This window comes from Gastrolobium bilobum, unplaced genomic scaffold (genome assembly GCF_033153095.1).
Source record: "Gastrolobium bilobum isolate Gb01-03AN ecotype WA unplaced genomic scaffold, APGP_CSIRO_Gbil_v1 utg77136, whole genome shotgun sequence".
NCBI lineage: Eukaryota > Viridiplantae > Streptophyta > Magnoliopsida > Fabales > Fabaceae > Gastrolobium > Gastrolobium bilobum.
The window spans coordinates 24,309-35,844 of record NW_026897619.1 but is presented as its reverse complement, the minus strand read 5'-3'; the positions used below and the strand labels follow the sequence as shown (position 1 = coordinate 35,844).

General features: G+C 32.7%; 1 protein-coding gene across 7 annotated transcripts; it reads left to right on the top strand.

Annotated features, from left to right (window-relative positions):
• Positions 1-223: 223 nt before the first annotated feature.
• On the top strand, positions 224-3,893 carry LOC133308673 (solanesyl diphosphate synthase 2, chloroplastic-like). 7 transcript variants are annotated; one of them, XM_061509330.1, is made up of 8 exons: positions 224-712; positions 847-980; positions 1,638-1,765; positions 1,891-1,994; positions 2,498-2,613; positions 3,116-3,164; positions 3,563-3,624; positions 3,727-3,893. In XM_061509330.1, exons 1-7 carry the CDS (start codon positions 463-465, stop codon positions 3,568-3,570), a joined length of 789 nt encoding a protein of 262 aa, XP_061365314.1. In that variant the 5' UTR covers positions 224-462; the 3' UTR covers positions 3,571-3,624; positions 3,727-3,893. The 7 variants fall into 7 exon arrangements, with proteins under 7 accessions (XP_061365314.1, XP_061365315.1, XP_061365312.1 ...); XM_061509331.1 differs by lacking the exon at positions 3,116-3,164; XM_061509328.1 differs by lacking the exon at positions 3,727-3,893 and having other exon boundaries at positions 2,498-3,164; positions 3,563-3,610.
• Positions 3,894-11,536: the final 7,643 nt, after the last annotated feature.

Here is an 11,536-nt window from a genome sequence, read left to right as displayed (position 1 = left end):
TTAATTAAATTCGGTCGAATATCGTTTGTGAAAAATTTATAAATAAAAATTATTTTTGTGAAAATTTTTCCTCCATTCCTTCAAAATTTTTCCCACTTTCCCCTAAATCTTTCTCACTCTCTCCCCGCGCTCAAAATGACCCACCGTTCGAGTTCATATTATCCTTTTTATCAAATGTCCGAAGCAAGAAGCATGAGTCACAGATTTCGTTCTAATCAGTTTCTCTCTCCAAGTGATAAGAAACCAAGGACAGTAGTCCTATGTGTTCGCTTAGGATCCACTCATTCAACTCTAACTTGTACTGCGAGTTTTCACTTCAAACTTGCGAGCCAGAAAGGCCCTTGTTTGTTTTTTTTCTTTTCTATAGAAACTTTCAACTCAACTTCGCTTCTTCTTCTTCCTCCAACGTATGCAACTTGCTGATGGGTCTCTTCTTAACGGGAAATTGAGCTCATTTCCCATATGGGTTTTGTGATTTGGGACAGAATGATGCCTTTGACAAGCAAAAGCATGGATTTTGCTGGAAAAAATTTGGTTTCTTGTGGTTGTTCATCCAATGCTTCTTTTGACCGTTACACGGTGAGGAATTATGCAAAGGTGGATTCTAAAGGGTGTGGCAGAGGACATGGAACTCGTAAATTGATTTGTTGTAAGAGTAGGAGCATGAAATCTCGGGTTTCTTCTATGAAGACTGCAGAGCCTACGGTTGATGGTATAAGATTTTTTTTCAATAGAAGTGTGTAGTAGAGTTGCTTCATGTTTCTAGTTTGAATGAATAAAGTAACATAGGTATTGGTTATTGCAGTGGAACTAGATATTAAAAGTTTTGATTTTGTTTTTGCATAGGTGGAACTCAAGCAATTAAAGGTCTTACAGGAGGATTGGGCTTGAAGAGTTATTCAGAAACCCCCATTTCCCCTACTCGGTTGTTTGAAGTGGTTGCTGATGATCTGCAAACCCTTAATAAAAATCTTCAGTCGGTAAGTGATGGTTTTGGGATTCATATTTTGTGCTGTTTTACTAACTACTGTGATTGACTTATAATTGTTCCTGTCCCATCTGGTGATAACTTGTGTTGTTTCACCATTACTGATATTGCATTGACCAGACCAAAAAAATTGTGGAAGTTTGAATGGGATAAAATATGGGGCATATGCTGTTGAATGATATTCAATGTTCAGTGATTGGACACATGACTTTCTTTGCTCATTGTTGTTGTTAACTTTTACTGAATCCCTCATTTCAGTTTTGTTTGATAACATCATAATTCTTTGTCTCTTGATACAAGTTTACAAATTATAATATTTCAGGATTAATTATTAAATTTAAATTAGTTTTAATGAGATTGAATGATTTTTTTGAATGCCATTCTTATTTGTTTTTACTGTGACTGAAATCCCTACCTACTTATTAGGCCTCATTGCATTGGATGCTTTTTTGTTTCCTAGTTTTGTGGTTCTATACTTCAGTAGACCTTTTTTTGTAAGAAAGTTGATCCAGTAAATTGGTGCCAAATCCTTATCATTCTCATTGCCTGCAGAACCTTCTTGCCTTTTAGCTTCTTTTACTTTGCGAACAGTATTGATTAGATTTTTTGTGCCTAACTTTTAATGTATCTAATGAAGATGCTTTCATAGATTGTAGGTGCAGAAAATCCAGTTTTAATGTCAGCAGCTGAGCAGATCTTTAGTGCTGGTGGGAAGAGGATGAGACCAGCTCTGGTTTTCTTGGTGTCAAGGGCGACAGCAGAGCTACTTGGCTTGAAGTAAGTATAGAATTCTCTTTCTTTCTCTCACACACGTGCGCACACAAGTTCTTTGCCTGTCTTGAAAATTCTATATATATGACAATAAAAAGTTGAAAGCTTCATCTTGAAATGCATGACTCCAGGGAACTTACTGTAAAGCATCGGCGTTTAGCAGAGATAATTGAAATGATTCATACTGCAAGTTTGATACACGATGATGTATTAGATGAGAGTGACCTACGAAGAGGTAGGCTTGTTATCCTAGTTCAGAAATACCCATTTAATTTTCCTGACATCTCTTTAGATTTCTGATTATGTATCTTATTTGGCAAGATGCATGCTATTAAGAATTTTTGGTAGCATTTTTGAGTCAAAGTAGGGAAAGATATAAATTTTTTTCAGAATTATTATTGTCTTAAAGATAAAGAAAGAAGTTACAGAGACATAGAAGGAATTTAGAATTTTGATTGAGTAGGATTTAACGGGTTATTGGTTTTGTATAGCTTTATATTTGCTATAGGATTGCATATTTAGGCTGTAATATTGTGTGTTATGTTTGCTATCATTAAGTAGCTGGCAGATTGTTTGATAGTTTTATGTGTGCTTTTGATCCATTTTGATGGATGCTACATGGAGCTATGAATTGATGGGATGTCTATGGTGAGGTCAATCTGAGTATGTCTATGGTAATCATGATATGAATTGCACGTTCATTAATCTCCTATGTGTGGTATACTTTCAGGATGTTAGTCTATGAGTATGTCAATAATGGAAACTTGGAGCAATGGCTTCATGGAGCTGATAGTCATCCATGGATATCTTACCTGGGAAGCACGTATCAAGATTCTCCTTGGCACAACCAAAGCGTGAGTATCTGCATCTATGCTTCTTTTGGTTTTCTTAGTCCTCATATAAAACAATATACTTGTTTCAAGCTTGCGAATTTACACGAAGCAATCGAGCCAAAGGTCAGGTGCACCTTTGGGTCAGTATTTTGTCCTCTGCCCTATAGACAGATGAACTTTTCCCATGCTCAATATTGTTAAACTTTCATAAGAAAATATAATTCTTATATTCTTTTTTGCTCTATATATTTGTCAGATATGTGGCTCTGAATATGCAAATACTGGCTATATAGATAGATAGATACGTGACTTTTTTGCTCTAAATATAGATTGCCTTTTATTAATGATTTAAGAATATAGAGTTAAATAATAGTTTAAATGTTATATCTTTTATTATTTTTTCTCTTTTATTTTTTGTACTAATAGTCTAATGGAGTAATAGGACAGCCAGATAGAGTATTTCAGTACCCCCATTAACTATTTTAATCTGATAGTTAATTAATTTTGTTCACGTTATATTCAGGTACTCACCCACTTACATTGGAACATACATGAATTACAATTACAATCAGGTAGGCATAATAATCCGGTACAGTTACAGTTGCACAGCTTAATACCAAAATTAATTAAATGTATATATGAGGGGAAAAAATACTTTTTGACGTAAGAAATATGATTTACAATTATAAGGCTACGTAACTTATAAAAGTTACGTTAGTTATATATATATAACTTACGTAACTTATAAAACTAAAGTAACTTTTATATATATATATATATATATATATATATATATATATATATATATATTACAAATGAATTATTGTTGGCCTCTTTTCCTTCTTTTTTCCCCTCTCTGTTTCTTATGTTCATTTTTGGTTGTATTTAAATGCATGTTGGGGAATATCAGAGTACTTGATAAATTTTGTTTTTGTAACCACAAGCTTATATCTACAATTTTTATCTGTAGACCATTAATATGACCTTTGCAGCAGTAAATTGTTAACTTGAAGAAGCCATTGGAAAATATGAGTAAGTATTTTTGGTTGGTTGTATAACTTCAGATTATATATTTTGTTAGATTTGTTGTGCTTTTCCAATTATTTGTGTTTTAAATATTTTACATGCTTACAGGTACAGTTGCACAACAAGAGGAAAAGGCTGCACAACAATAGAAGAGGGCTCCAAACAACAGAAAAGGGCTGCAAAACATGATTTTTGTATCTTATTTGAATGTATATGACATGGACATAAACTTTTTTCATTAGTATATAACAAAGACTTTTGTACACATAATTATATTAAGATCAATATGAATTTGATATATTATTTACTTTCTTTATATTTGTTAATCAGGTGCAAAAGATAAATAGGTATTAATTTTGTAGAGCAAAACTAAAATAAAATTTGACAAAAAAGCAATTTCGTTGAAAATTAAGGCAATAGTTTTGGCTTTTTCACCCTTTTACCCCTTATTAATTAATAACTATTTTGCCCCTGATTCGAAATTATTTATCAATCTGCCCCTCTTTAGTCGACTACCTTGTATTTTTAATCGACTAAATGGCCAAAACAGACAAAAAATGGCTGCTGGGAGATTTAGTCGACTAAATCTCCCTATTTAGTCGACTAAATCTTCATATTTTACAAAAAAATAAATAAGTCAGTATGATTTTAATCGATTAAGTAGAGAGATTTAGTCGATTAAATCTCCCAACAATCGTTTAGTCGATTAAAAATGCAAGGTAGTCGATTAAAGAGGGGCAGATTGGTAGATAGTTTCGAATCAGGGGCAAAATGGTTATTAATTAATTAATAAGGGGCAAAAGGGTGAAAAAGCCCAATAGTTTTTGACAGAATTTAATTCAATTTTTGTAAAAAATGATTACAAAATTTTTTGACGGAATTTTATTCATTTTCTATCAAAAATTTCGACGGAATTTATTTTTCGTCGAAAATTAATACAAGATTTTTTGACGGAATTTTATTCATTTTCCGTCGAAATTTTTTGACGGAATCAGTTTTCCGTCGAAAACCATTACAACAATTTTTGACGGAATTTCTTTGATTTTCCATCGAAAACCATTACAATAATTTTCGATGAAATTTCATTCAATTTTCGTCGAAAATTTTTGACGGAATTTATTTTCCGTCACAAATTGAGACAAGATTTTTCGAAGGAATTTCATTCATTTCCGTCGAAAATTTTTGACGGAATTATTTTTCCGTCGAAACTTCCCACAGAAATTATTCCGTCGAAAAAATTGTTACTCACGAAGATATATTCGACGGCTTCATTTCCGTCGAAAACATCATTTTCGACGGAATTTTAACCATTTTCGACGGAATTTTTCCATAAAAAAAAAAACATTTTCTAGTAGTGTAGAGTAACAAGACTGGAGCATTGATGGTTTGTTTGTCTTTTTCCAATTCATAACAATACTTAATTTAAGAGCTAGCGTAGTAGCATGTCGTGTAAATTCTTTATTTATGCTATGAACAAGTTCTGCAAGAACAATGAGGCTCTGGTTGAGCGCTTCTCTCTTCGCTTGCCATGATGTGATCTTGAGCTTGAACTGGACACCCCCTTACACTTTGAAGTTTTTATTTCAAAGTTTTGATTTGAGGACAACTTTGGGACTTGAATTGGGAAATGCGTATTTCCTAATTGGGACAGTGACATTGGCAAGAGATGAAAAACTAACAGGGATATACATGCAGAATACATTAAAGTCATCCAATTTATGCACAAAGAGTAGTGAAAGGTCAAACAAGCATAGCATGATATTGAACAACATTGTTTTGCTCAGATTGAGAGTTTCAGAGAAATGATATTAGCACACAGTTAGTTTATTAGCATAAAACTTTAAAATATGTCTTCATTGACAGAAATTCACCATACATTTGTCAAGGAGACTCAGAATACCAGCCTCATGTTCGACCCAAGGAATTGGCATTAATTTGCCACAAAAAACTCTTACATTAAATTCTCTGTCCCTACAAAGAATATAATCTTACAGATACTAGAGTATGAACAAACACAAAGTCTAGGAGAAATTTATAAATCAATAATCCTGCATCAAGCGATACATAATTTGAAATAAATAACACAAAGGTTATAATTTACTCAAAATAAAATGTAACTTCAACACCAAAAAAATTATCACTTGAGAAAAGATTAATAAGGACCTTTTTTTCAAGATAAACAATATCCCTTTTATGATCAAAAGTTGGAAATATTATTAAATAAGATTGCAAAAATGCTGAAAACATGAAAGGAATTACTCATCCAATACTAATACCAATTGTGCATAAGGACAGAGACTGTCATCACTCCAGATAAATAATGTCCCTTTTTTATGCAAAAGACATCGAAATCTCATGATAAACAATATCCTTTTTATAGACATCAAGATCTCATGAAATACTCCATCCAAAATTTATTAGGTACTGATCATAAAGACGTCAAAATCATAAATGGTGTTCATCCAAAAAGTATTCCATATAAAAACACAAAACCTTAGTCCTTATCCTCTCACCTTCAGTAACTTATTCAGGTAATTTACGTTATATTTTAAAATGTTAAATGTACTCATCTACTCTCAAAATTTATTTGCTCTTACATATTCGATTAAAATCCAACTCTATATAACAAGTGAGTGTGAGGTGTATATACTTAATTCAAGGGGTTTACTTAGGTCAACAAAAATTAGACCCCACATGGTTTTAAAAACAATAGTCAAGTCCTTAATTGGGGGAAAATTTTTTCACTTGAGCGTTTGTCAGCTGGGTTACAACAAAGTGATCATATTGCCACATATTTGTCAAATGTAGCAGCAAGCTTGGTAAAAGCCCCTCCTTTACAACTTAAATTTTCTTCTTTTTTGGTGAAATTAACAAAAGACTGTGTCGTTATTTTACATTCTTACCACCACATACCATTTTTCCACCGTTAGATGATAAAAATAATTTCAACCCAAAACCTTAAGGCATTGGGTAATGAGACTTAATAAATTATTTTATATCTTTTATCTCTAACACACTCCCTTCACGCAAGATCCCTTTGACTTGAAGCGTGGATATGATACAGATTCATTTTTTTTTTTTTTTTTTTTTTGGAGTTACCCAACCCTAATTACCTCTTTGAGGCGAGTTGGCTCCCTCCGGTATCCTCACAAGCTTCGACTCTTTGAGCCGGCTATGAGACTAATCCGGAGTGCGGGGGTCAGTGATGGCTAAAGGTTCAGCGCCCTCCCCAAGAATACATTCAGCGGGAATCGAACACATGTCCAACCCCACTAACTCAGCGCCAAGGAACCAACTGAGCTGCACCCATTGGGGTGAAAGTGGGCTGGGCTGAGCCAAGCTTTGTCCCGAAAAGCCCAAGCCTACGTCAAAAAATTTCAATTTGACCTGGCCCAAGCCTAGTATGAGTCTAACTGTTAGCCTGGTTTGGCCCGTTTATAAAAAAACAAATGGCCTGGCTTAGCCCGTTAACCTATTAATTTTTAACTTCCAAGTAGAACCATGAATCAACTTTACAAAGTACTCAAATTCAGTTGCTACACCAAAAATCATAATTTCAACGTCCAAACAGAATCATGAATCATAACAAAACTCATACAATATGCACTTAAGTCATTTTCGAAAGCAAAATGCTCAAACTAAATAACATATATTTCATCAGATCCAATAAACAAATCCATACTATGTAAATTACAATAACTACATGAATCCAACAAACAAATCATGATGCTTGTAGTAAGTATAACTCTCCCAAAAATCTTTTAATATATTCATATATACAATCTAACATGTTGAGATGTTGGTTCCTCCTATATAAGAAATAAAATAAGATTTCTATTAAAATATAATCGAATATAATTAAGTTATAAATAATTGCAATTGATTAAATTTATATCTTTTATTTTTTCTTCAAGACATACTTACTATATTTTATTTTATTTAAAATAAATAGTACAATATAAGCTGACCTGTGGGCTTATAAGCCCGGCCTTTTGAAAGTGGACCTACGACCTTTTTATTGAACAGGCTTTTTTAAGGCCCAAACCCGGCCTATTATACAAAATATACTAGGTCAGATCTGGCCTGATGTAGGCCGAGCCGTAGGCCGGCTCGGCCCAGTTTCACCCCTAGTTGCATATATAAGTATACTTTTTGGTTTACCTTGTGTTTTTCTTAATTCCATCTGAAAGTGGGGGTGGTGATGATCGAATTCATGACCTTCTAGTCACTCTAGCTCTGATACCATGATAAGTAGGGGTGTGCATGAGTCAGATCGGGTCAGGTTTTTGTGCTGACTCTACCCAACTTGGTTTTTATAGGTCAGGTATTTTGACCTCACCCGCATTAATTTGATCCAAGTCAGATCTGACTTGGTTTGGATTTTTTCGAACTAGTTCAGAACCGGATCGGATCTAACCTGACTTGGTTTCTGGAGTGGGTCTGACTTGGCTTCTGAAGTAGGTCAAATTCGACCTGACCCGTTTTTGACTTGGTTTCAAAACATGTTTTTAATTTGATTTTTTTATAGTTATTGATTTTTTTTAAACTCATGTAATTTAATTATTTATTTGTTTTAAAATATATAAATTTTATAATAAATTTGATATTTGTTGAATAAATAAAGGAATATAATTTTAAGCCCCTACACATGTGAAGCAGAATTAGTGAAAATTAATGAAAAGTAAAGGATGAGAGAACGCTCTTCCCATCTTAAGATGACAAATCACTAATTTTAACAATACTAAAAAAGATCATATTTTCGATGAAATTTCTACGTAGCAAACCACGAAAATTTCGTCACAAAATTATTTTTTCGTCAGAATAATTTTTGACGAAAAGCGACGAAATTATTTCTCTAATGAAAATTTTTACAAAAATAATTTTTCTATCTAAATTTTCGGCGAAATTTAGTTTCCGTCAAAAGTTCTGACGAAAATTATTTCCTCCATCAAATGTTTTAAACGAAAAAAGAATTTCGTCAAAAATTTTGACAGAATGTTTTTCGTTCAAAATTTCGATGGGAATGTGTTCTGACGAAAATTTTGACGAAAACTGTTTTGAGGGAAATGTTTCATTCGAAACTTTCGACGAAATTTAGATTCTCTAAAGAATTTTGACAGAATATTTTTTTTTCCATCAAAATTTTTTATCGAAATATTTTTTGTCAAAAATTTTTACGACAATTTTTGATAGAAATGTGTTCCGTTGAAAATTTTGATGGAAATATTTTTTATCAAAAAACTTAACGAAAATATTTAGTCAAAAAATTTCGATGGAAATGTGTTTCGCTAAAAATTTCGACGAAATTTTTTTTTAGTCAAAAGGTTTAACGAAAATGTTTCCGTCGAAAACTTTCGCCGAAATTTGAATTCTGTAAAGAATTTTGATGAAATTTTTTTCCGTCAAAAAATTTCGATGAGAATGTGTTGCGTCGAAATTTTTGATGAATATATTTTTTTGTGAAATATTTTGGCGAAATTTAGATTCCGTAAAAAAAGTTGACAAAAAATATTTTCCGGCAAAATTTTTTATAGAAATGTTTTTAGTCACTTTTTTATGAAAATATTTTTCGTCAAAAATTTTGATGGAAATATTTTCCGTAAAAAATTTTGACGTAATTTTTTTACGTTAAAACTTTTCTTTTACCGTAATTGTGATTTTTTTTTTTCACATAATGGGTGTGGGTCAAGTTTTGGGTCAATGGGTCATTATTAAAACAAGTCGGCTCTAAAACTGACCCAAATAAAAGTGGGTCAGTATTTAAACCCAGTTAAAAAAATAGGTATTTACGGGTTAGGTCAAGGTCAGATCAAATATATTTTTTTGTGAATATTTGTGCTCGTGTTACGCAAATGTCAAATATATGCCTCATTTCGGATTGACATCGTAGCACAATATCTCTGAGGAGAATAACCATAATTGGTAGCCACCGAATGCATATCACGTGTTTTGCCTTTGTCATATTGCTAGCAATTTTAATCAAAAATTCATGAATGAGAGGTTGAAGAGGACATTACAGAATTTAGGTATGATTAATCAATTCTAACTCCATTTTTTATGCATTAAATACTTCAAATTTATATATTTATCATTTTGTTCAGGTTATACCCCATCAATGGTGGATTTTGAAATAGGTTTTGCACGATTCCGTGAAACTAGTCCTCAGGTTGTAGAGTGAATTGATGTCATCCCTAAGGAAAAATGGATGCATGCATATGATGTGGAAGGACGAAGATATGGGCATATGACAACTAACTTGGCAGAATCTGTAAATAGGGTGTTAAAAGGGTAAGAAATATACCAATAACTGCTATGGTTAAGCACACATACAACAGATTGGTTCATTATTTTGTTACTAGGGGTCAAGCAGCTGTTTTACAACTTCTATCTGCGCATCGTCATTGCAAAAATGTAGTTGAACTGCTGAAGCACAATGAGCATCTAGCTATAGGCCACCATGTGCGTACATATAACGTTGATCAAACAATCTTTGAGGTTGACGAGGGATGAGAGAGGTCGTATTCTGTCAATCTTCCAGAGAGGTTTTGTCAATGTGAAAAGTTTATGTAATCACACTGCTGCTGCTTTAAGTGTTCGTCATAATCCTTTCCAATACGTGGATGACACATGATTGCTTTTGGGTATAGTTTTTATTAGCAAGTTTATTAAATTCATCAAGTACAACTTCCCACCTCTTAATAATCAGTTGTTAAATGTACTTTGTTTGTTGGATTGGACAAATGAAAAATCTAAAGTTCATTGATGAATATATACTTAATTATCAAATAGAAATATGTCGAGAATAAATCAATTAATTGATGTTAGTGAGTTAATCGACAGGAAAATAATAATTAAAGAGAGAAATTTGATTGTTTTGATATTATTTTTATATATTATTATTTACGTTTATTATAGCTTATATTATTTATTCGTTGAGTTGAAATTCATTATAACTCACCTCGATCGCAATTTCGTGTTTTTGTAAGTAAAGTTACATAATTAATTTTTGATTCTAGCTCTTTGATTTAAGGGGAAAATGTGTATCATTTTAAAGGATGTAAAGTTGTGTCATTTTAAGAGAGAGAAAGAGATAGATAAAGGAGGAGAGAGAGTTGACAAAAAAATAAAGGTGTGGGTCCCACCTCTTTGTGAGAGTGAAAGGATATAAGTTGTGTCATTTAAAAGGATAAACACTTTTCCATTGATTTAATCATATGAGTTAGTTTGGTTATCATTAGTGAGCTCGACACATTGTTAATGCGGACAATATTTTAATTTGTTTAGAAGCCTAATAGGTTATTATTTTAAGAATTGCTCCATTATTATTACAAGTATGTTAATTGTAAATTTTGATAAATCTAAATGTTTTTGGATGAAAATTAGGTTTGTCGGGCTAGCTGGTGGTAAGATTAGATTTAACCCTTGTGATGGTCATGACTTAGGTAGGGTTTGCAAAACGGACCAACCTGGCTCGACCCAGCCCAATCCGCATGCAACCCGAAAAAATGAGCCGGGTTAGGGTTGGCTAGAAAAAAAATGAGCCAGAAAACCCAACCCGACCCGAGTCGGTTTAAGGTTGGCTCGTGGGTTGGCTCAATAATATGGCTCGTAAGTTGGCTTGAAAAAATAGCTCGCAGGTTGGCTCGAAAATTGCTTGCGGGTTGACTCATTTTCAGCCTATTTAAATGAACCTATAGTATGAATGCATCAGCTATGTGGCTTCTGTTGCCTTGCTAACAATTGTGCAAGTAATGCGCGCAAGTATACGCGATAACAAGTAATATAAGGCTGTTATAAGTCCCAGTTATCGTTCCCACAAGGATCGTTGGCGTTTTGAAATGACTAAAATTTGTAATTGCTTAAAACTGAGTTACTATTTGAAAATAAAAGAAATAAAATTGTAAAGTAAAAAAAATAG